General features: G+C 51.3%; 1 protein-coding gene across 1 annotated transcript in view; it reads left to right on the top strand.

Annotated features, from left to right (window-relative positions):
• LOC138355553 (uncharacterized) overlaps positions 1-14163 on the top strand; it is a 32311-nt gene extending 18148 nt beyond the window's left edge. The window contains exons 2-8 of the mRNA XM_069310793.1: positions 10158-10958; positions 11041-11484; positions 11524-12006; positions 12277-12552; positions 12721-12993; positions 13075-13350; positions 13498-14163. Of these exons, the coding sequence (XP_069166894.1) occupies positions 10158-10958; positions 11041-11484; positions 11524-12006; positions 12277-12552; positions 12721-12993; positions 13075-13350; positions 13498-14163 (3219 nt within the window). The remainder of the gene's footprint in view (positions 1-10157; positions 10959-11040; positions 11485-11523; positions 12007-12276; positions 12553-12720; positions 12994-13074; positions 13351-13497) is intronic.
• The last annotated feature ends 13411 nt before the right edge of the window (positions 14164-27574 follow it).

Genomic DNA, 27574 nt, shown 5'->3' on the forward strand with positions numbered 1-27574 from the left:
TGTGAACACGGCCACACAGTGTGAACACGGGCACACAGTGTGAACACGGGCACACAGTGTGAACACGGGCACACTGTGTGAACACGGGCACACAGTGTGAACACGGGCACACAGTGTGAACACGGCCACACAGTGTGAACACGAGCACACAGTGTGAACACGGGCACACAGTGAGAACACGGCCACACAGTGTGAACACGGGCACACAGTGTGAACACGGGCACACAGTGTGAACACGGCCACACAGTGAGAACACGGGGACACAGTGAGAACACGGGCACACAGTGAGAACACGGCCACACAGTGTGAACACGGGCACACAGTGTGAACACGGGCACACAGTGTGAACACGGCCACACAGTGTGAACACGGGCACACAGTGTGAACACGGGCACACAGTGTGAACAAGGGCACACAGTGTGAACACGGCCACACAGTGTGAACACAGGCACACAGTGTGAACACGGGCACACAGTGTGAACACGGCCACACAGTGTGAACACGGGCACACAGTGTGAACACGGGCACACAGTGTGAACAAGGGCACACAGTGTGAACACGGGCACACAGTGTGAACACGGGCACACAGTGTGAACACGGCCACACAGTGAGAACACGGCCACACAGTGAGAACACGGGGCACACAGTGAGAAAACGGCCACACAGTGAGAACACGGGCACACAGTATGAACACGGCCACACAGTGTGAACACGGCCACACAGTGAGAACACGGGCACACAGTGTGAACACGGCCACACAGTGTGAACACGGCCACACAGTGTGAACACGGAAACACAGTGTGAACACGGGCACACAGTGTGAACACGGGCACACAGTGAGAACGCGGCCACACAGTGTGAACACGGCCACACAGTGAGAACACGGCCACACAGTGAGAACACGGCCACACAGTGTGAACACGGCCACACAGTGAGAACACGGCCACACAGTGTGAACACGGCCACACAGTGAGAACACGGCCACACAGTGAGAACACGGCCACACAGTGTGAACACGGGCACACAGTGAGAACATGGCCACACAGTGTGAACACGGGCACACAGTGTGAACACGGCCACACAGTGTGAACACGGCCACACAGTGTGAACACGGCCACACAGTGAGAACACGGCCACACAGTGAAAACACGGCCACACAGTGAGAACACGGCCACACAGTGAGAACACGGCCACACAGTGAGAACACGGCCACACAGTGAGAACACGGCCACACAGTGAGAACACGGCCACACAGTGTGAACACGGCCACACAGTGTGAACACGGCCACACAGTGAGAACACGGCCACACAGTGAGAACACGGCCACACAGTGAGAACACGGCCACACAGTGAAAACACGGCCACACAGTGAGAACACGGCCACACAGTGAAAAACACGGCCACACAGTGAGAACACGGCCACACAGTGAGAACACGGCCACACAGTGAGAACACGGCCGCACAGTGAAAACACGGCCACACAGTGAGAACACGGCCACGCAGTGAGAACACGGCCACACAGTGAGAACACGGCCACACAGTGAGAACACGGCCACACAGTGAGAACACGGCCACACAGTGAGAACACGGCCACACAGTGAGAACACGGCCACACAGTGAGAACACGGCCACACAGTGAGAACACGGCCACACAGTGAGAACACGGCCACACAGTGAGAACACGGCCACACAGTGAGAACACGGCCACACAGTGAGAACACGGCCACACAGTGTGAACACGGCCACACAGTGAGAACACGGCCACACAGTGAGAACACGGCCACACAGTGCGAACACGGGGCCACACAGTGAGAACACGGGCACACAGTGTGAACACGAGCACACAGGTGTGAACACGGGCACACAAGTGTGAACACGGGCACACAGTGAGAACACGGGCACACAGTGTGAACACGGCCACACAGTGAGAACACGGCCACACAGTGTGAACACGGCCACACAGTGAGAACACGGCCACACAGTGTGAACACGGCCCACACAGTGTGAACACGGCCACACAGTGAGAACACGGCCACACAGTGTGAACACGGGCACACAGTGTGAACACGGCACACAGTGTGAACACGGGCACACAGTGTGAACACGGGCACACAGTGAGAACACGGCCACACAGTGTGAACACGGCCACACAGTGTGAACACGGGCACACAGTGAGAACACGGCCACACAGTGTGAACACGGCCACACAGTGAGAACACGGCCACACAGTGTGAACACGGGCACACAGTGTGAACACGGGCACACAGTGTGAACAAGGGCACACAGTGTGAACACGGCCACACAGTGTGAACACGGGCACACAATGTGAACACGGGCACACTGTGTGAACACGGGCACACAGTGTGAACAATGACACACAGTGTGAACACGGCCACACAGTGTGAACACGAGCACACAGTGTGAACACGGGCACACAGTGAGAACACGGCCACACAGTGTGAACACGGGCACACAGTGTGAACACGGGCACACAGTGAGAACACGGGCACACAGTGAGAACACGGCCACACAGTGTGAACACGGGCACACAGTGTGAACACGGGCACACAGTGTGAACACGGCACACAGTGTGAACACGGGCACACAGTGTGAACACGGGCACAACAGTGTGAACAAGGGCACACAGTGTGAACACGGCCACACAATGTGACACAGGTGAACAAGGACACAGTGTGAACACGGGCCACACAGTGTGAACACGGCCACACAGTGTGAACACGGGCAACAGTGTGAACACGGCCACACAGTGTGAACACGGCCACACAGTGAGAACACGGCCACACAGTGTGAACACTGGGCACACAGTGTGAACACGGGGCACAACAGTGTGAACACGGGCACACAGTGTGAACACGGGCACACAGTGAGAACACGGCCCACACAGTGTGAACACGGCCACACAGTGTGAACACGGGCACACAGTGAGAACACGGCCACACAGTGTGAACACGGCCACACAGTGAGACCACGGCCACACAGTGTGAACACGGGCACACAGTGTGAACACGGGCACACAGTGTGAACAAGGGCACACAGTGTGAACACGGCCACACAGTGTGAACACGGGCACACAATGTGAACACGGGCACACTGTGTGAACACGGGCACACAGTGTGAACAATGACACACAGTGTGAACACGGCCACACAGTGTGAACACGAGCACACAGTGTGAACACGGGCACACAGTGAGAACACGGCCACACAGTGTGAACACGGGCACACAGTGTGAACACGGGCACACAGTGAGAACACGGGCACACAGTGAGAACACGGCCACACAGTGTGAACACGGGCACACAGTGTGAACACGGGCACACAGTGTGAACACGGCCACACAGTGTGAACACGGGCACACAGTGTGAACACGGGCACACAGTGTGAACAAGGGCACACAGTGTGAACACGGCCACACAATGTGAACACAGGCACACAGTGTGAACACGGGCACACAGTGTGAACACGGCCACACAGTGTGAACACGGGCACACAGTGTGAACACGGGCACACAGTGTGAACAAGGGCACACAGTGTGAACACGGCCACACAGTGTGAACACGGGCACACAGTGTGAACACGGGCACACAGTGTGAACACGGGCACACCGTGTGAACACGGGCACACAGTGTGAACACGGGCACACAGTGTGAACACGGCCACACAGTGTGAAAAAGAGCACACAGTGTGAACACGGGCACACAGTGAGAACACGGCCACACAGTGTGAACACGGGCACACAGTGTGAACACGGGCACACAGTGTGAACACGGCCACACAGTGAGAACACGGGCACACATTGAGAACACGGGCACACAGTGAGAACACGGCCACACAGTGAGAACACTAGCACACAGTGTGAACACGGCCACACAGTGTGAACACGGCCACACAGTGTGAACACGGAAACACAGTGTGAACACGGGCACACAGTGTGAACACGGGCACACAGTGAGAACACGGCCACACAGTGTGAACACGGCCACACAGTGAGAACACGGCCACACAGTGAGAACACGGCCACACAGTGTGAACACGGCCACACAGTGAGAACACGGCCACACAGTGTGAACACGGCCACACAGTGAGAACACGGCCACACAGTGAGAACACGGCCACACAGTGTGAACGCGGGCACACAGTGAGAACATGGCCACACAGTGTGAACACGGGCACACAGTGTGAACACGGCCACACAGTGTGAACACGGCCACACAGTGAGAACACGGCCACACAGTGAAAACACGGCCACACAGTGAGAACACGGCCACACAGTGAGAACACGGCCACACAGTGAGAACACGGCCACACAGTGAGAACACGGCCACACAGTGAGAACACGGCCACACAGTGTGAACACGGCCACACAGTGTGAACACGGCCACACAGTGAGAACATGGCCACACAGTGAGAACACGGCCACACAGTGTGAACACGGCCACACAGTGAAAACACGGCCACACAGTGAGAACACGGCCACACAGTGAAAACACGGCCACACAGTGAGAACACGGCCACACAGTGAGAACACGGCCACACAGTGAGAACACGGCCACACAGTGAAAACAAGGCCACACAGTGAGAACACGGCCACACAGTGAAAACACGGCCACACAGTGAGAACACGGCCACACAGTGAGAACACGGCCACACAGTGAGAACACGGCCACACAGTGTGAACACGGCCACACAGTGAGAACACGGCCACATAGTGAGAACACGGCCACACAGTGTGAACACGGGCACACAGTGAGAACACGGCCACACAGTGAGAACACGGCCACACAGTGTGAACACGGGCACACAGTGAGAACACGGCCACACAGTGAGAACATGGCCACACAGTGAAACACGGCCACACAGTGAGAACACGGCCCACACAGTGAGAACACGGCCACACAGTGAGAACACGGCCACACAGTGTGAACACGGCCACACAGTGAGAACACGGCCACACAGTGAGAACACGGCCACACAGTGTGAACACGGGCACACAGTGAGAACACGGCCACACAGTGAGAACACGGGCACACAGTGAGAACACTGCCACACAGTGAGAACACGGCCACACAGTGGAGAACACGGCCACACAGTGAGAACACGGCACACAGTGAGAACACGGCCAACACAGTGAGAACACGGCCACACAGTGAGAACACGGCCACACAGTGAGAACACGGCCACACAGTGAGAACACGGCCACACAGTGAGAACACGGCCACACAGTGAGAACACGGCACACAGTGAGAACACGGGCCACACAGTGTGAAACACGGCCACACAGTGTGAACACGGCCACACAGTGAGAACACGGCACACAGTGTGAACACGGCCACACAGTGTGAACACGGCCACACAGTGTGAACACGGAAACACAGTGTGAACACGGGCCACACAGTGTGAACACGGGCCACACAGTGAGAACAGCGGGCCACACAGTGTGAACACGGCCACACAGTGAGAACACGGCCACACAGTGAGAACACGGCCACACAGTGTGAAACACGGCCACACAGTGAGAACACGGCCACACAGTGTGAACACGGCCACACAGTGAGAACACGGCCACACAGTGAGAACACGGCCACACAGTGTGAACACGGGCACACAGTGAGAACATGGCCACACAGTGTGAACACGGGCACACAGTGTGAACACGGCCACACAGTGTGAACACGGCCACACAGTGTGAACACGGCCACGCAGTGAGAACACGGCCACACAGTGAAAACACGGCCACACAGTGAGAACACGGCCACACAGTGAGAACACGGCCACACAGTGAGAACACGGCCACACAGTGAGAACACGGCCACACAGTGAGAACACGGCCACACAGTGTGAACACGGCCACACAGTGTGAACACGGCCACACAGTGAGAACATGGCCACACAGTGAGAACACGGCCACACAGTGTGAACACGGCCACACAGTGAAAACACGGCCACACAGTGAGAACACGGCCACACAGTGAAAACACGGCCACACAGTGAGAACACGGCCACACAGTGAGAACACGGCCACACAGTGAGAACACGGCCGCACAGTGAAAACACGGCCACACAGTGAGAACACGGCCACGCAGTGAGAACACGGCCACACAGTGAGAACACGGCCACACAGTGAGAACACGGCCACACAGTGAGAACACGGCCACACAGTGAGAACACGGCCACACAGTGAGAACACGGCCACACAGTGAGAACACGGCCACACAGTGAGAACACGGCCACACAGTGAGAACACGGCCACACAATGAGAACACGGCCACACAGTGTGAACACGGCCACACAGTGAGAACACGGCCACACAGTGAGAACACGGCCACACAGTGCGAACACGGGCACACAGTGAGAACACGGGCACACAGTGTGAACACGAGCACACAGTGTGAACACGGGCACACAGTGTGAACACGGGCACACAGTGAGAACACGGGCACACAGTGTGAACACGGCCACACAGTGAGAACACGGCCACACAGTGTGAACACGGCCACACAGTGAGAACACGGCCACACAGTGTGAACACGGCCACACAGTGTGAACACGGCCACACAGTGTGAACACGGGCACACAGTGTGAACACGGGCACACAGTGTGAACACGGGCACACAGTGTGAACACGGGCACACAGTGAGAACACGGCCACACAGTGTGAACACGGCCACACAGTGTGAACACGGCCACACAGTGAGAACACGGCCACACAATGTGAACACGGCCACACAGTGAGAACACGGCCACACAGTGTGAACACGGGCACACAGTGTGAACACGGGCACACAGTGTGAACAAGGGCACACAGTGTGAACACGGCCACACAGTGTGAACACGGGCACACAATGTGAACACGGGCACACTGTGTGAACACGGGCACACAGTGTGAACAATGACACACAGTGTGAACACGGCCACACAGTGTGAACACGAGCACACAGTGTGAACACGGGCACACAGTGAGAACACGGCCACACAGTGTGAACACGGGCACACAGTGTGAACACGGGCACACAGTGAGAACACGGGCACACAGTGAGAACACGGCCACACAGTGTGAACACGGGCACACAGTGTGAACACGGGCACACAGTGTGAACACGGCCACACAGTGTGAACACGGGCACACAGTGTGAACACGGGCACACAGTGTGAACAAGGGCACACAGAGCGAACACGGCCACACAATGTGAACACAGGCACACAGTGTGAACACGGGCACACAGTGTGAACACGGCAACACAGTGTGAACACGGGCACACAGTGTGAACACGGGCACACAGTGTGAACAAGGGCACACAGTGTGAACACGGCCACACAGTGTGAACACGGGCACACAGTGTGAACACGGGCACACAGTGTGAACACGGGCACACCGTGTGAACACGGGCACACAGTGTGAACACGGGCACACAGTGTGAACACGGCCACACAGTGTGAAAAAGAGCACACAGTGTGAACACGGGCACACAGTGAGAACACGGCCACACAGTGTGAACACGGGCACACAGTGTGAACACGGGCACACAGTGTGAACACGGCCACACAGTGAGAACACGGGCACACATTGAGAACACGGGCACACAGTGAGAACACGGCCACACAGTGAGAACACTAGCACACAGTGTGAACACGGCCACACAGTGTGAACACGGCCACAGAGTGTGAACACGGAAACACAGTGTGAACACGGGCACACAGTGTGAACACGGGCACACAGTGAGAACACGGCCACACAGTGTGAACACGGCCACACAGTGAGAACACGGCCACACAGTGAGAACACGGCCACACAGTGTGAACACGGCCACACAGTGAGAACACGGCCACACAGTGTGAACACGGCCACACAGTGAGAACACGGCCACACAGTGAGAACACGGCCACACAGTGTGAACACGGGCACACAGTGAGAACATGGACACACAGTGTGAACACGGGCACACAGTGTGAACACGGCCACACAGTGTGAACACGGCCACACAGTGAGAACACGGCCACACAGTGAAAACACGGCCACACAGTGAGAACACGGCCACACAGTGAGAACACGGCTACACAGTGAGAACACGGCCACACAGTGAGAACACGGCCACACAGTGAGAACACGGCCACACAGTGTGAACACGGCCACACAGTGTGAACACGGCCACACAGTGAGAACATGGCCACACAGTGAGAACACGGCCACACAGTGTGAACACGGCCACACAGTGTGAACACGGCCACACAGTGAAAACACGGCCACACAGTGAGAACACGGCCACACAGTGAAAACACGGCCACACAGTGAGAACACGGCCACACAGTGAGAACACGGCCACACAGTGAGAACACGGCCACACAGTGAAAACACGGCCACACAGTGAGAACACGGCCACACAGTGAAAACACGGCCACACAGTGAGAACACGGCCACACAGTGAGAACACGGCCACACAGTGAGAACACGGCCACACAGTGTGAACACGGCCACACAGTGAGAACACGGCCACACAGTGAGAACACGGCCACACAGTGTGAACACGGGCACACAGTGAGAACACGGCCACACAGTGAGAACACGGCCACACAGTGTGAACACGGGCACACAGTGAGAACACGGCCACACAGTGAGAACATGGCCACACAGTGAAAACACGGCCACACAGTGAGAACACGGCCACACAGTGAGAACACGGCCACACAGTGAGAACACGGCCACACAGTGTGAACACGGCCACACAGTGAGAACACGGCCACACAGTGAGAACACGGCCACACAGTGTGAACACGGGCACACAGTGAGAACACGGCCACACAGTGAGAACACGGGCACACAGTGAGAACACTGCCACACAGTGAGAACACGGCCACACAGTGAGAACACGGCCACACAGTGAGAACACGGCCACACAGTGAGAACACGGCAACACAGTGAGAACACGGCCACACAGTGAGAACACGGCCACACAGTGAGAACACGGCCACACAGTGAGAACACGGCCACACAGTGAGAACACGGCCACACAGTGAGAACACGGCCACACAGTGAGAACACGGCCACACAGTGAGAACACGGCCACACAGTGAGAACACGGCCACACAGTGAGAACACGGCCACACAGTGAGAACACGGCCACACAGTGTGAACACGGCCACACAGTGAGAACACGGCCACACAGTGAGAACACGGCCACACAGTGTGAACACGGGCACACAGTGAGAACACGGGCACACAGTGTGAACACGGGCACACAGTGTGAACACGGGCACACAGTGTGAACACGGGCACACAGTGAGAACACGGGCACACAGTGTGAACACGGCCACACAGTGAGAACACGGCCACACAGTGTGAACACGGCCACACCGTGAGAACACGGCCACACAGTGTGAACACGGCCACACAGTGTGAACACGGCCACACAGTGAGAACACGGCCACACAGTGTGAACACGGGCACACAGTGTGAACACGGGCACACAGTGTGAACACGGGCACACAGTGTGAACACGGGCACACAGTGAGAACACGGCCACACAGTGTGAACACGGCCACACAGTGTGAACACGGGCACACAGTGAGAACACGGCCACACAGTGTGAACACGGCCACACAGTGAGAACACGGCCACACAGTGTGAACACGGCCACACAGTGTGAACACGGCCACGCAGTGTGAACACGGCCACACAGTGTGAACACGGCCACACAGTGAGAACACGGCCACACAGTGTGAACACGGCCACACAGTGAGAACACGGCCACACAGTGTGAACACGGCCACACAGTGAGAACACGGCCACACAGTGTGAACACGGCCACACAGTGTAAACACGGCCACACAGTGTGAACACGGGCACACAGTGTGAACACGGGCACACAGTGTGAACACGGGCACACTGTGTGAACACAGGCACACAGTGTGAACACGGGCACACAGTGTGAACACGGGCACACAGTGTGAACACGGGCACACAGTGAGAACACGGGCACACAGTGTGAACACGGCCACACAGTGAGAACACGGCCACACAGTGTGAACACGGCCACACAGTGAGAACACGGCCACACAGTGTGAACACGGCCACACAGTGTGAACACGGGCGAGTCAGTCAGCTGTGGATGCTGTTCTCAGCTGGTTGTGTCGTCTCCACAGCATGTGTCGTCGCCTCCACAGCAGGTGTCGTCGCCTCCACAGCAGGTGTCGTCGCCTCCACAGCATGTGGCGTCGCTCCCACAGCATGTGGCGTCGCCCCCACAGCATGTGTCGTCGCCCCCACAGCATGTGTCGTCGCCCCCACAGCATGTGTCGTCGCCTCCACAGCAGGTGTCGTCGCCTCCACAGCAGGTGTCGTCGCCCCCACACCAGGTGTCGTCGCCCCCACAGCATGTGTCGTCGCCCCCACAGCAGGTGTCGTCACCTCCACAGCAGGTGTCGTCGTCTCCACAGCATGTGTCGTCGCCTCCACAGCAGGTGTCGTCGCCTCCACAGCAGGTGTCGTCGCCTCCACAGCAGGTGTCGTCGCCTCCACAGCAGGTGTCGTCGCCCCCACAGCAGGTGTCGTCGCCCCCACAGCATGTGTCGTCGCCCCCACAGCAGGTGTCGTCGCCTCCACAGCAGGTGTCGTCGTCTCCACAGCATGTGTCGTCGCCTCCACAGCAGGTGTCGTCGCCTCCACAGCAGGTGTCGTCGCCTCCACAGCAGGTGTCGTCGCCTCCACAGCAGGTGTCGTCGCCCCCACAGCAGGTGTCGTCGCCCCCACAGCATGTGTCGTCGCCCCCACAGCAGGTGTCGTCGCCTCCACAGCAGGTGTCGTCGTCTCCACAGCATGTGTCGTCGCCTCCACAGCAGGTGTCGTCGCCTCCACAGCAGGTGTCGTCGCCTCCACAGCAGGTGTCGTCGCCTCCACAGCAGGTGTCGTCGTCTCCACAGCATGTGTCGTCGCCTCCACAGCAGGTGTCGTCGCCCCCCACAGCAGGTGTCGTCGCCCCCACAGCAGGTGTCGTCGCCTCCACAGCATGTGTCGTCGCTCCCACAGCATGTGGCGTCGCCTCCACAGCATGTGTCGTCGTCTCCACAGCAGGTGTCGTCGCCCCCACAGCAGGTGTTGTCGCCTCCACAGCAGGTGTCGTCGCCTCCACAGTATATGTCGTCGCCTCCACAGCATGTGTCGTCGCCCCCACAGCAGGTGTCGTCGCCCCAACAGCAGGTGTCGTCGCCTCCACAGCATGTGTCGTCGTCTCCACAGCAGGTGTCGTCGCCCCCACAGCTGGTGGCGTCGCCCCCACAGCAGGTGTCGTCGCTCCCACAGCATGTGGCGCCGCCCCCACAGCAGGTGTCGTCGCCTCCACAGCATGTGTCATCGCTCCCACAGCAGGTGTCGTCGCCCCCACAGCAGGTGTCGTCGCCTCCACAGCATGTGTCGTCGTCTCCACAGCAGGTGTCGTCGCCCCCACAGCCGGTGTTGTCGCCTCCACAGCAGGTGTCGTTGCCTCCACAGTAGGTGTCGTCGTCTCCACAGCATGTGTCGTCGCCTCCACAGCAGGTGTCGTCGCCTCCACAGCAGGTGTCGTCGCCTCCACAGCAGGTGTCGTCGCCTCCACAGCAGGTGTCGTCGCCCCCACAGCAGGTGTCGTTGCCTCCACAGCATGTGTCGTCGCCCCCACAGCATGTGTCGTCGCCTCCACAGCATGTGTCGTCGCCCCCACAGCATGTGTCGTCGCCCCCACAGCAGGTGTCGTCGCCTCCACAGCAGGTGTCGTCTCCACAGCATGTGTCGTCGCCTCCACAGCAGGTGTCGTCGCCTCCACAGCAGGTGTCGTCGCCTCCACAGCAGGTGTCGTCGCCTCCACAGCAGGTGTCGTCGTCTCCACAGCATGTGTCGTCGCCTCCACAGCAGGTGTCGTCGCCTCCACAGCAGGTGTCGTCGCCTCCACAGCAGGTGTCGTCGCCTCCACAGCATGTGGCGTCGCTCCCACAGCATGTGGCGTCGCCCCCACAGCAGGTGTAGTCGCCCCCACAGCATGTTTTGTCGCCCCCACAGCATGTGTTGTCGCCCCCACAGCAGGTGTCGTCGCCCCCACAGCATGTGTTGTCGCTCCCACAGCATGTGTCGTCGCCCCCACAGCAGGTGTCGTCGCCCCCACAGCAGGTGTCGTCGCCCCCACAGTAGGTGTCGTCGCCCCCACAGCAGGTGTCGTCGCCCCCACAGCAGGTGTCGTCGCCCCCACAGCAGGTGTCGTCGCCCCCACAGAAGGTGTCGTCGCCCCCACAGCAGGTGTCGTCGCCCCCACAGCAGGTGTCGTCGCCCCCACAGCAGGTGTCGTCGCCCCCGCAGCATGTGTTGTCGCCCCCACAGCAGGTGTCGTCGCCCCCACAGCAGGAGTCGTCGCCCCCACAGCAGGTGTCGTCGCCCCCACAGCAGGTGTCGTCGCCCCCACAGCAGGTGTCGTCGCCCCCACAGAAGGTGTCGTCGCCTCCACAGCAGGTGTCGTCGCCCCCACAGCAGGTGTCGTCGCCCCCACAGCAGGTGTCGTCGCCCCCACAGCAGGTGTCGTCGCCCCCACAGCAGGTGTCGTAGCTCCCACAGCAGGTGTCGTCGCCTCCACAGCAGGTGTCGTCGCCCCCACAGCAGGTGTCGTCGCCCCCACAGCAGGTGTCGTCGCCTCCACAGCAGGTGTCGTCGCCCCCACAGCAGGTGTCGTCGCCTCCACAGCAGGTGTCGTCGCCTCCACAGCAGGTGTCGTCGCCCCCACAGCATGTGTCGTCGCCCCCACAGCAGGTGTCGTCGCCTCAACAGCATGTGTCGTCGTCTCCACAGCATGTGTCGTCGCCCCCACAGCAGGTGTCGTCGCCTCAACAGCATGTGTCGTCGCCTCCACAGCATGTGTCGTCGCCCCCACAGCATGTGTCGTCGCCCCCACAGCAGGTGTCGTCGCCCCCACAGCAGGTGTCGTCGCCCCCACAGCAGGTGTCGTCGCCCCCACAGCATGTGTCGTCGCCCCCACAGCAGGTGTCGACGCCCCCACAGCAGGTGTCGTCGCCCCCACAGAAGGTGTCGTCGCCCCCACAGCAGGTGTCGTCGCCCCCACAGCAGGTGTCGTCGCCCCCACAGCAGGTGTCGTCGCCCCCGCAGCATGTGTTGTCGCCCCCACAGCAGGTGTCGTCGCCCCCACAGCAGGTGTCGTCGCCCCCACAGCAGGTGTCGTCGCCCCCACAGCAGGTGTCGTCGCCCCCACAGCAGGTGTCGTCGCCCCCACAGAAGGTGTCGTCGCCTCCACAGCAGGTGTCGTCGCCCCCACAGCAGGTGTCGTCGCCCCCACAGCAGGTGTCGTCGCCCCCACAGCAGGTGTCGTAGCTCCCACAGCAGGTGTCGTCGCCTCCACAGCAGGTGTCGTCGCCCCCACAGCAGGTGTCGTCGCCCCCACAGCAGGTGTCGTCGCCTCCACAGCAGGTGTCGTCGCCCCCACAGCAGGTGTCGTCGCCTCCACAGCAGGTGTCGTCGCCTCCACAGCAGGTGTCGTCGCCCCCACAGCATGTGTCGTCGCCCCCACAGCAGGTGTCGTCGCCTCAACAGCATGTGTCGTCGCCTCCACAGCATGTGTCGTCGCCCCCACAGCAGGTGTCGTCGCCTCAACAGCATGTGTCGTCGCCTCCACAGCATGTGTCGTCGCCCCCACAGCATGTGTCGTCGCCCCCACAGCAGGTGTCGTCGCCCCCACAGCAGGTGTCGTCGCCCCCACAGCAGGTGTCGTCGCCCCCACAGCTTGTGTCGTCGCCCCCACAGCAGGTGTCGACGCCCCCACAGCAGGTGTCGTCGCCCCCACAGCAGGTGTCGTCGCCTCAACAGCATGTGTCGTCGCCTCAACAGCATGTGTCGTCGCCCCCACAGCAGGTGTCGACGCCCCCACAGCATGTGTCGTCGCCCCCGCAGCAGGTGTCGTCGCCTCAACAGCATGTGTCGTCGCCTCCACAGCAGGTGTCGACGCCCCCACAGCATGTGTCGTCGCCCCCACAGCAGGTGTCGACGCCCCCACAGCAGGTGTCGTCGCCCCCACAGCAGGTGTCGTCGCCCCCACAGCAGGTGTCGTCGTGTAGCCAAGTAGACACCAAATATTGGGACACAAGCCACCTTCAATCACCACTAACGTCATTGACTTAAATCTTTAACTTAATTTCGCTCTCGTTTAAAAAAAGTACTAAACTGGATTCATAAATATAAAAGGGGTCATTTTTATATATAACAAAAGTGCAACTTCCATTGATGTTCCATTGACCTGGACTGTATGGGTCTCGAACCCTGGACCCCACTCGTGTGAGGCCGTAGTTCTATCAACTCGACTATGAGTAGTCTTAAAATGGAAAGTTTCCAGGTGTATGAAGTCCAGAGGGAAAAGGAAAGCTCTTTCAACTCGGCTTTGAGCAGTCTTCAAAAGGAAAGTTTCCAGGTGAATGAAGTCCAGAAGGAAAGAAGTCCAGGTGAATGAAGTCCAGAAGGAAAGAAGTCCAGGTGAATGGAATGTTTAGTTCCTTGGAAAAGTGAATGGCATTTTATTTCCATTGATGTGTCTCCTTTCACACGTAATTTGTTGCAATATATCCTAAGTAAACCCAGCTTACTTAACTAAGTAAACTAATTCTAAGTTTACCATGGAATGTGTATTTACCTCGAATATTGCTAAGATGTACCCTAGTGATCACCTTCACCAGGGTGTTGACATGTGTAATGTCTACAGTCACTAATGTCTGCGGTCAGTAATGTCTATAGTAATGTCTACGGTCAGTAATGTCTATAGTAATGTCTAGGGTCAGTAATGTCTATAGTAATGTCTACGGTCAGTAATGTCTATAGTAATGTCTAGGGTCAGTAATGTCTAGAGTAATGTCTACGGTCAGTAATGTCTATAGTAATGTCTAGGGTCAGTAATGTCTAGAGTAATGTCTACAAAAGAACTGCCAAAACGTCTAATCTACGAGAGGAGTTGTCCCTCCCCAGTGTTAAAAGCAGAATTAACGAAGTGAATGATAAGCTTGCAATTAGGATAGCCAGAGATCCCCATTACAATGATACAGCCAAGAAAAATCTGAGTTCTGTGCTGCTAACAGGAGGAAGCAGGAGAAGCAAAAAAATGGCATCTAAGATCAGTCTGCTTCATCGAAGAACTTCACCTGTTTGAGCAAGCCCGTGAGCTCCTGCCTGTAGAGAGGTTACCTCCCTGGGAGAATGACATGCAAGATTATCATCAATGAAATGGCAATGAAAAAATCCAACATGATACCAAAATGAGGTACAAGTATCTCCAGGAAATTTATAAAGAAGCCGGAAATGAACTAGATCAAATCTACACTGATGGGTCATCAAATCCTGTCAATGGCAGGGCTGGTGCAGCATACACTGTAATTAAGGATAATGCAAAAATGAAGAAAAACGCGTATTGAGAACTATGCCTATTCAACACAAGCAGAACTGCCATTGTTATCGCGTTAAGATTCCTTGAAAGAAATACTAATGGTGCAGTGATCTGCTCTGATTCAAAAGCAGCACTGCAAAGCCTACGTAAAAATCGGGCAGAAACTCTTGCAATAGTCGCTGAAATTAAGAGAGCTGAGAGGGCATTAACCAACCAGGAAAAAGTCATCAAGTTTCTGTGGATCTCCTCCCATGTTGGAATATGTGGGAATGAACGAGCAGATGTGCTGGCTGCTGAAGGCGCTGAAGGAGACCATATTGAATACTTCATACCCAAGACTCTACTACAAATTAGAGGTATTGTCAGGCAACATAACCGTGACAAGGTAACTGAGGAAAGAAGGATAGAAGCACAAACCAGTGAATCTGTACGATGGTACAACATGGTTGCAGCTGGCAATCCCAATCGTTATGGCCGAAGAGGAGGACGACGTTAGAAAGAATCAGTAATAGCGAGAATCCGTCTTGGAAACAAATATCAGTGGAGATTCGGAATGGAAACAACAATTGTTCAGCGGAATTGCAGAATCTGTGGTGAGAGTGACGGACACCGCCTTGACCACCATCTACGTGAATGTGAACACCTCAGAGACATTAGAAATATGTGTAGAATAATAAACCCCACATTGTTTGAGTTAGGAAAACACTATTTGTCAAATATTGATACTGTTCTTAAAAGATTTCCCCATTTTGCACCCACAAGATAACGTAAGATTTTTTGGGTTGACAGATGTTAATCTTCTAGTTTGAGGAGACGTTCACTCGAGACAGTCAAGCAAGTCCCAGCTGTGTCTGGGTACAAGTGACAGGATGAACAACCCAGCGGGTTTTCTTAATATTGGGGAGTGTTGTATATACTGTCACTATGGCGGTATGTCCACTCACAAGATGAGTGGCGCTGCCCAATACTGTCACTATGGCGGTATGTCCACTCACAAGATGAGTGGCGCTGCCCAATACTGTCACTATGGCGGTATGTCCACTCACAAGATGAGTGGCGCTGCCCAATAAACTCGCCCCTCGGGCCAAAATTTAAAATTTAAAAAATGTCTACAGTTAGTGATCACCTACAACAGGGTGTTGTCGTGTGTAATGTCTGAAAGATGTTAGTGTTAAGGATGTTGAACTACCACAGTTGGTAGTTCAACATCCCTCACGTGGGATCCAAAGCTCTAGTTCAAGGTAGGTAACTGCATGGCTCCACGGACCAAACACCCCACGGATCAAACACTCCATGGACCAAACATACCACGGACAAACACACCACAGACCAAACACACCACGGACCAAACACACCACGGACCAAACACACCAAGGACCAAACACACCATGGTCCAAACACACCACGGACCAAACACACCACGGACCAAACACACCACGGACCAAACACACCAAGGACCAAACACACCATGGTCCAAACACACCACGGACCAAACACACCACGGACAAACACACCACGCACCAAACTCACCACGGACCAAACACACCACGGACCAAACACACCACGGACAAACACACCACGCACCAAACTCACCACGGACCAAACACACCACGGACCAAACACACCACGAACCACGAACCAAACACACCACGGACCAAACACACCACGAACCAAACACACCACGGACCAAGCACACCACGAACCAAACACACCACGGACCAAACACACCACGAACCAAACACACCACGGACCAAACACACCACGGACCAAACACACCACGAACCAAACACACCACGAACCAAACACACCACGGACCAAACACATCATGGACCAAACACACCACGCACCAAACACACCACGGACCAAACACACCACGGACCAAAGACACCAAGGACCAAGAACAATAATATTAACATCCTTCAGCAAAAAATGTAAATTATCACTAATGTGAATAATTCAATTAGGTCTAATTACAATGAAAGGCGATGCTTGTATTCGCTGCCACACGGGAAGGAAGTATTCATAAGAGCTGCAAGCAAAATACAAGCAAATTTATGATAAACTGCTAAGCTATCTTCCGCAATATCAAAATTCAATGAAATAGTTCCATATGGGATTGTACAATAGAGCCAGGAGTGCTAAAATCTTTGATGGATTCACATTCAATAATGTAGTGTTCAAGGGAGTGATTTAATGGCTCCTCACCGTTTGCAATATAGAGCATATTAGAAGCAACAGAGACAGTCTCGAGCAACAGAAAGGGAAGCCTATGCAACATAAGGATGAGGAGAGAGCACAGCACAAATTGGGGCTGAGATGGAGGTGTGGATGAGACCAGAGACGAAGGGGTGAAGAGGGGATAGACGTAGAGAGACAGAAAGAAGGCTGATGCTGAGGGAGAGATAAAGAGACAGAGGTTATCTTGAGATGGATTTTGGGGGTTTTTAGTGTCCCCGCGGCCTGGTCCTCGACCAGGCCTCCACCCCCAGGAAGCAGCACGTGACAGCTGACTAACACCCAGGTACCTATTTTACTGCTAGGTAACAGGGGCATAGGGTGAAAGAAACTCTGCCCATTGTTTCTCGCCGGCACCTGGGATCGAACCCAGGACCACAGGATCACAAGTCCAGCGTGCTGTCCGCTCGGCCGACCGGCTCCCTAAGGGCGAGAAACAGACGGAGAGAGAGACGGTTGGGTTATCTTGAAGTTATCTTAAGATGATTTCAGGGCTTAACGTCCCCACAGCCCGGTCCTCGACTAGGTCTCCATTTTGTTACCCCCCCCCCCCCCCAGGAAGTTGCCCGTAGCAGCTGTCTAACTCCCACGTACTTATTTACTGCTAGGTAACAGGGGCATCAGGGTGAAAGAAGCTTTTTGCCCATTTGTCTCCGCCTCCACCGGGGATAGAACCCGGAACCTCAGGATTACGAATCCGAAGCGCTGTTCACTCAGCTGTCAGGCGCCCCCCTGGGGAGAGAGAGAGAGAGAAGGAGACAGAGAGAGAGAGAGAGAGAGAGAGAGAGAGAGAGAGAGAGAGAGAGAGAGAGAGAGAGAGAGAGAGAGAGAGAGAGAGAGAGAGAGAGAGAGAGAGAGAGAGAGAGAGAGAGAGAGAGAGAGAGAGACAGAGAGGCAGAGAGAGAGAGAGAGAGAGAGAGAGACAGAGAGAGAGAGAGAGAGAGAGAGAGAGAGAGAGAGAGAGAGAGAGAGAGAGAGAGAGAGAGAGAGAGAGAGAGAGAGAGAGAGAGAGAGAGAGAGAGAGAGAGAGAGAGAGAGAGAGAGACAGAGAGGGAGAGAGAGATATGGCAAAGAAAACAGAGACGAAGGGGAAGATAAAAGTTGAGCCGCAATAAAGACAGATAATAAAGAGAGAAAACAAATGATGAAGGTGGAAAATGAGACGATCGGAGAGTAAGGTAATTATGAGGAGAAAGCACCAAGCCACAATGCAATAGGAGAGGACAAGTAGGACAAGAGAGGACAATCTACATAAGAGGACAATCTACATAAGGAGTTGGTGAGATTGGATGGAGAGAACGAATTATATAAGCCCATCCACTTAAACCGTCTGGGATCGAACACGGACCTGCAAGAAGTGAGGCCTCGGCTCTTCCGGAAGTCCAAATGGTTCTTGTGACAGAGATAATGGAAAAGAAGAGACATGATTAATTCAATTAGGGAAATTAAATTAAATTTGCATTACATATAAAAAATACATATTTGAATGTGATTCCTGCAATCCATCCAACTGAAATGATAGTGCTTATAGTAATTATTTGCTCAAGAATACCAATATGTTGTAATAGATCATCAACAAACCACTTTCTGTACGATTAATTTGATTGAATCCGGAAAAAATCAATAAATTAGCTAAAACCAAGCTTAAATATATACCAATATATACATAAAACATATATGTACAATTTTAGGCATTAGATAGTGTGTATTAGGCCTAGGATTCCTAGGCGAGGAGAGGTTGGTTTTTATAATTAAGCTGTTGTTCAAAAAAAATTTTCCGGTGTCTCCAAATTCCGTAATACAAACCCAATTTCCTGGTGGTCCATCACTAGATATTGGTACCTTCGACGACCAGGGCTGGACTCCTGCGGGACAGACAGACAGAGGCTGGTGTGACGGAGATCGTCATTGATCACGAAGGGAACCAAAGCCAACACCAACACACCGGCCACAGGATAAGGACAAACAACGGTCCTATTTCTATTTCTTTCGATGAAAATTTTGGGTTATATTTTCCCTGCGAATATTGCTCTTACGTTAACGGCTCCAGCTGGTAAATATATCTTCCAACAGTAGTGATAAATTCTCTGACATAAATGCAATTGTTTAAATCATGAGCGTACAATGCCACCAGAATATGGAATATTTTATTAAAAAAAAGCAAGTTCAAACGTGCTAGGTCTTAAGTAGGTTACTGATTGTTTAAATAACCTCTATATATAGGAAATTAGATACTCTTGTGCCTCTGAAGAAAAATCACTACAATATATGTGTTACTGAAAGTAATTTTGGATTCCTATCCTTTACTGAGAAATACTGCATTAGATTTCCAGGGTATTGTATGTACTCTTTGTACTCCCCAGACTACAGCTGTATTTGTTGGCTCACTTGCAGTCCAATACTATAATGGTTTATAGCTAAATAACTAACGTTCTCGCTGGAGTGTGTTAGAAAGCGCCAGTACATTTGTGTTATGAAACTGTTTCATGTTTTCCACATGAAAATGTATATATACGAACGTGTGTTTAAAATTACCTGTATAAAAACGATTGCATATGCCAACCCGTTCTCGCACTTCCTTATTGTCAATATTGGCTTATTTAATAAGTGCATATGTGACATACTAATTGATTGTCAATATTTTAATTTACCTTGAAAAGCTTCATAGAAAACACCGACCTCACCTAACCTTCTTAGTATGTTAGGATAAGCATCTTATTGCTTATTACTTACAATTATTACTTAACCTATCAACGGTATAGGTTAAGTAATAATTGTAATTAAGAAGCAATAAGATGCTTATCTTAACATACTAAGAAGGTTAGGTAAGGTCGGTGTTTTCTATGAAGCTTTTCAAGGTAAACTAAAATATTCACAATCAATTAGTATGTCACATATGCACTTATTAATAAGCCAATATTGACAATAAGCAAGTGCGAGAAAGGGTTGGCATGTGACTATATATATCATGTGAATACAGGTGAGGGAATGTGTTTTGGGTTATTGCTGCAGCGTTCATTCCAACTCTCGTCTCGCTATTCACAGACGCACAGCAATACTCCAATACCACTTCCCCTACAGAAAGCACGACCCCCTATGGAGGCAATGCTCGCCTTGGCTTAAGACGACTTATATATTAATTTCGTCAACTTATCAATACTGTTCTTAAAAATATATTTTCTTTTGTAAAATATATATATTAATGGAAATATATATTATAGTTTCAGTTATACAATAGTTAGGCCTAAGATATCTAAGGTTAAGTGTTTTTCCTTTTGCTGGCAGTTATTTATGCTTAAAGAACGTGTTGCAAGCATTTAGAGAGGTTCGCTTGCAAATGAGCGGAGTTATCTTCTTGAGGTTATCTTGAGATGATTTCGCGGCTTTAGTGTCCCCGCGGCCCGGTCCTCGACCAGGCCTCCACCCACTGGAAGCAGCCCGTGACAGCTGACTAACACCCAGGTACCTATTTTACTGCTAGGTAACAGGGGCATAGGGTGAAAGAAACTCTGCCCATTGTTTCTCGCTGGCGCCCGGGATCGAACCCGGGACCACAGGATCACAATTCCAGTGTGCTGTCCGCTCGGCCGACCGACTCCCCGGTGGTGAAACATTTCAACCCGTTCTCACACTAGGCTGGTTAAAACAGCGGCCCTCCTCCCCAGACGCATTCATCAATTTTAACATACTGTGCATTCAAAACTGGTTTGTTCTCATATATAAATTAATATTATTCTTCATAAATATTCGAAGTATAGTTTGGCGTAGGTTAGGTTAGGTTAGGTTAGGTTAGGTTAGGTTAGGTTAGGTTAGGTGTTTAGGTTAGGTTAGGTTAGGTTAGGTTAGGTTAGGTTAGGTTAGGTTAGGTGTTTAGGTTACGTTAGGTTAGGTTAGGTTAGGTTAGGTTAGGTTAGGTTAGGTTAGGTTAGGTTAGGTGTTTAGGTTACGTTAGGTTAGGTTAGGTTAGGTTAGGTTAGGTGTTTAGGTTTTGTTGGCGATTATTTGTATTTGAAGAACGCTGGTGAAGCATTTTCAGAATTGTGGTTGGAACAGAGGACGTGAGCGAAGCAGTTGTTCCGGAAGTGTTCGGACGTCATCAGTTGTTAATCGTGTGTAAACCGCTTTTCATTCATAAACAGGGGGGTTTGGCGGCTGGATTAACGAGCTTGGATCTTTGTATGCGAGAACGGGTTGAACATTTATAGCGTTGTGGTTCGAACTAAAGTCGTCAGCGAAACACTCGTTCGAGAAGTGTTCGAACATCATCAGTTGTGAGTTGTATCTAAACTGTTTTTTCATTCATAAACACAAGGTTTATGAATGAAAACGGTTTAGCGGATTGATTAACGAGCATTTGGCCTCTGTTGTTTAGGCCCGTCCTCATAAACAACGGCCAAAGTCCATTCCATGCACCCGCCAAACCCCCTGTTCATGAATGAAAAACGGTTTACATACGACTTACAACTGTTGATGTCCGAACACTTCTCGGACGAGTGTTTCGCTGACGACTTTTGTTCGAACCACAAGCTGTAAATGTTTCACCCAAGTACTTCAAATACAAATAATTGCGGCCGATTATTTAGGTTCCGAACAGAACCTAAACACCTAATCTAACCTAACTAATGCCTAAATATGCACAATATGCTAATATATAACAACATTCATATATATTTGAGAAAATTCCCGTTTTGAATAAACAGCATGTCAAAATATATGAATACGTCTGTGGAGTAGACCGCTGGATGGAATAGACCCGAGTCGAGGACGGGTTGTTTTAAATGCTTCTCCTCCGTAGCTCAAATATAATTATGACAACAGAACCTAAACGTCTAACTTAACATATCCCAGGCATAACTATACTCAAACTAGTAAAGTACATTAATATTAAATTACATTTAAGAAAATGCCCTTCTTGGTTAGACCGTGATAATTTAGGATTGAATCTTTGGGATCGGCCGCAGCTTGCATGAGAATTGTCTGAGGATGGTAGTTCGTATTCACCAAGAGAGGTTGGCTTCTTTATTAACGAGCAGTTTGCCAGGATTCTGAGGCTGGGTAGGTTTATGCTGAATTCACAAATGCTGAATAAAGCTAAATTACAGTTTTTATTTTCAAATGCACTCAACAGAATTACATTAAGGGGGAAATTTTTGTGCCTGTTCATCGTTACAGAATTAACGTTCGAGGTAGTAAGTTTGTTACGCATTTAAGCGCTTTCAATGTTGGGAAATTAAGCACTTTATTTTCCACGAATATCAAAACGCTTATAAAAACACTAACTCTCCCAGGTTTGTTATTCATTAAAATAAAATAAAAAAAAATCAGATGAATATATAAATGAGCTGTGAGCGTGAAAATGTTGTCATTATGACAGTTCGTCTCACCTGTCCTACTTCACCCGAAAAGCCTCAGTCTGCCTCACCTATTTTAACTCAGTCTGTATCTGCCACACTTGCCATGCATCGTTTTGACACACCTGTCATGCCCCACTCTGCCACGCATGCCATAGCTCAGTCTGCCACACCTGCTATGTCTCTATCCTTCTAAACAGAAATAGAGCTGAAAATTTATTTTAAACTAGCTATACCCGGCCACGCGTTGCTGAGCCACAGCAACCCTTCCCTATCCTCCCCATCCTTACCATCATTCCTTCTCCCCCGTCTCCTCGTCCTGTTCACCATCCCCAACTCCAACATTCCCTCGTTCTCCCCAACATTTCCCAAACCCCCGTCCCTTCGTCCTCCCCACCATTACCCCTCCACCATCCCCTCGTGCGCCACACCACATCCCACTACCCACCCCTCATCCTCCCCACCATTCCCCTCTCCCTCGTATGATGCATTCTCAAATGATCTGATGTTCTCATCAGAAAAATGGGAACATCAAGTGATGTTCCCATCACTGAAAAATAAGAAAAAACAGTTAAAAAAGCGAAATGAAAAAATTGCAAAAAACTATACTCACCAAATGAACGGTATGGTAAACCACACAGCTCAATTCCAACGCAATGTCACACAAAATACTTAAATCAAAATGAAAATAAATCGAAATCTATGAAAATTCAATTTATCAATGCAATCGGAAACGTTGAAATGGAATCGTAACATATTTAGTACAGAGTGTGTTGCTTTTACGTCCAACAGATGGTGCTGTTTTTTAAAAAATAAAACATGTTTTTACCTGTCACAGGTATGGTATCTATATATTAGGTATATAAAAACACGCGCATATTCGAATGGAACTTTCGAATATCAAAGCAATCGGTGAAGAACTTTCGGAGATTAGCGATTTTGAACAAACGAACATTTACATTTTTATTTAAATAGATGAAAATTTTGTGAATATACTTTAACAACGTGTTTTTGTTTACTTCTGTCGTTTTTTTAAATCCTTAGGCACTTGAGAATTAATTTCCAACAGTTTGGAATAGAGTGGTGATAAGGAGACGAAGAGATAGACAGAATAAGGGTAGGTGGGAAAGAAGACAGAGAAAAAGAGTAGGTGGTGAAGAGACAGAAAATAAGAATAAGTGGTGGGAGACAGAGAATAAGAATAGGTGGTGAGGAATTAGGTGGTGAGGCAAAAATAGAAATACAGATGGAGACGGAGGATGAGAGAAGAGGACAAGAATAAAGAGACGAAACTGGCGACATAGAGGCGTAGGAACGATAATTCTTCAAACCCTAAATTTCTTACTTTTATACTAACGAATTACATTTTTGTTATAAGAGGTTAAATTGAGGATTCTCGAGCAAGAACTAGCACATGTTATGGTTCAGAACGATAAAGTTATGTTAACATACTGAATGAGGCAGCCGTCAGTGCCCAGGTCAACTCAGCTATCGTCGACCCAGCTATCGTCGACCATGCTATCGTCGACCCAGCTATCGTCGACCATGCTATCGTCGACCCAGCTATCGTCGACCATGCTATCGTCGACCCAGCTATCGTCGACCATGCTATCGTCGACCCAGCTATCGTCGACCCAGCTATCGTCGACCATGCTATCGTCGACCCAGCTATCGTCGACCCAGCTATCGTCGACCCAGCTATCGTTGACCCAGCTATCGTCGACCCAGGTACCAAAAGGTTCTGCTATGGGGTCTGACTCCAACCTGCCAATAACAATCCTTTCTCTCTCTCTCTCTCTCTCTCTCTCTCTCTCTCTCTCTCTCTCTCTCTCTCTCTCTCTCTCTCTCTCTCTCTCTCTCTCTCTCTCTCTCTCTCTCTCTCTCTCTCTCTCTCTCCCACTCTCTGAGAGAGTGATTTCTCAGTCCCCGCCACTGACATCCAGTTGCACAATGAAGGCTGTTGCATGAGCAATGGGAGTCGGCAATATAACCCTATGCTCTCACAGTGCAGAGCAATGCGTACAATTGCTATCTATCTTAGTATTGGACTGAAACCTGCCATATTTCGGAGCCTAATGAGACCATTACATGAGCAGCATTCCGATGTTACGGAGGCCAATACGGAGATAGCGGTAGTGAGCCGTATTTCCTATTTTAGTCAGCAGGGGACCGTCGTCATCTCAGAGTCGTCTAGTGTGGTAAATTGCTCCTGGCAATTCTGAGGGATTTCCACAGGTCAGGTCAGCCATGGATGCCTCGGCAGACCATGGTGCAGCTGTGACATAGCTGCTTGGTAACTTTAGCTGACTTACGGCAATCCATATTATGCAGACGAAGAGTCACAATAACGTTGCTGAGGATATGATGTCCAGTCCACATGTCAGAAAATGAAAAAAACGACGACGTTTCGGTTCGTCCTGGACCATTATCAAGTCGTTCTGGACTTGATAATCGTCTGGGACGGACCGAAACGACGTCTTTTTCTTTAGTTTCTGATGTGAAGTTAGGACATCAATTCAGATTATCCCACACTGTCCTAGTAGCTAATCGCAGACGCCAGTTGATACTTTAGACGGAGGCTAGAAGCATAATGAGGATTGTTGCTGCTTCAGGACGCCTGAGACATGTGTTCCGCATTTGGCCAAATTTTAAGCAGTATCGACTAAAGTCTCACAGGTTGATATGCAACAAGACAGCAGTACACTGCAGAACAGCAACAGTTGGAACGATTGGGTGTTTCGATCATCAGTTGGTTGTACACTGTGGAAATTCACACCTCAATCAGGCACTAACCAAGGGTCTAGGTCAACTCTGCTCAACGGTGAAGGTCACGAGGTTGTCAGTTATGATGCTGCAATGCTAATCCACAAGGATTACTCCTTCCACATCAGAGGATGCCGAGGACCTTGCATGTCACTTACAGCTCTATTTTTGATCAAGTTCAGACTGAGGATACACAGAGTGAGGACTGGATGTTGGGTTGTGATCCACGATTTTGTAGGACGAGCGTTGCCTCAAGGACGAGTGAAATTGACGGTTGAAGTAAGTTCGGCTCTATTGTACCCAGCATCTTATATTGTAAAGCTCAATTTGCCTCAATTATGGAAACACAGGGATTGTCTATCTAAAGTAGTAAATAAAGTCAACTTTTTGTCATTGCCTAGTGTAATAATGGTACCTGGATGTGTGATACTTGGTTAGGCCAGGATCCTTGGACCATTTAGTCATTGCCTACACCAGTCCTGGAAAGATATTAACATCTCTGTGTCCTCAAGTCCTGGAAGGATATTAACATCTCTGTGTCCTTAAGTCCTGGAAGGATATTAACATCTCTGTGTCCTCAAGTCCTGGAAGGATATTAACATCTCTGTGTCCTTAAGTCCTGGAAGGATATTAACATCTCTGTGTCCTCATGTCCTGGAAGGATATTAACATCTCTGTGTCCTCATGTCCTGGAAGGATATTAACATCTCTGTGTCCTCAAGTCCTGGAAGGATATTAACATCTCTGTGTCCTCATGTCCTGGAAGGATATTAACATCTCTGTGTCCTTAAGTCCTGGAAGGATATTAACATCTCTGTGTCCTCATGTCCTGGAAGGATATTAACATCTCTGTGTCCTTAAGTCCTGGAAGGATATTAACATCTCTGTGTCCTCATGTCCTGGAAGAATATTAACATCTATATGTCCTTTCGTCTCTCCCCGACCAAGTGTCCAGGGTCTCAAGGTGGTGCCCTCGTTATGTGGGTGTTTTATATAGGTTGTAATAACTAATAATTCTATCTCCTTCCCTTCTTTTCTCTCCCTGTCTCTCCATAACTCTCCTCTTCCGTGAGCCTCCAGTTGCCTCTGCGTAGCCAACTGGAGGCTCGCGGGGAGATTACGCACTCAAGTGGAGTTCACCTCAACCTGAGTGCGTAATCTGCAATAGATACGAATGCATTGAGACTTATGTAGATTAGAAAGACCAGCCTTTCTAATCTACATGAATGTGTGTGAGTGTGAGGATGTGTGATTACTTAAGGCTTGCCATTATTGTAAGTACTATTCACTCTGAGTGTTGAACGTTATTACACACCTCTCTGATCACCCACAACAGGTGGAGAGGAGTGTAAGAAGTTGTCAGTAATTTAGTGATTATCTGCACTCTATCGCATCGTCCGAAAGCAAGAGGGAATTTATACGAGTAAATACATTACACATTTAGTTACGTGTATTTTTTGTTGACTGTTCGACGGGTCATTATTTGTGATAACTATGTTATTACTGTTGCTGAGTTCCAGAAGGAACTCCCATTGAGTCTGTTGTGACAGGCAGAGATAGGTTAGCAGTGTCATGTGATTGGATGTTCAGAATCTTAACATACACTTTGAATGACTTAAGTCTTTTCAAAGTGTATTACAACATAATCGGTCACTGAGGCGTCCATGTGTATCTCTGCAACCCGCTCTTGCACTTGCACTTGCTTATAGTCAATATTGGCTTATTAAATAAGTGCATATGTGACATACTAATATATTGTGAATATTTTAGTTTACCTTGAAAAGCTTCATAGAAAACACCGACCTTACCTAAC

Source organism: Procambarus clarkii, chromosome 6 (genome assembly GCF_040958095.1).
Source record: "Procambarus clarkii isolate CNS0578487 chromosome 6, FALCON_Pclarkii_2.0, whole genome shotgun sequence".
In the NCBI taxonomy this organism is placed as follows: Eukaryota; Metazoa; Arthropoda; class Malacostraca; order Decapoda; family Cambaridae; genus Procambarus; species Procambarus clarkii.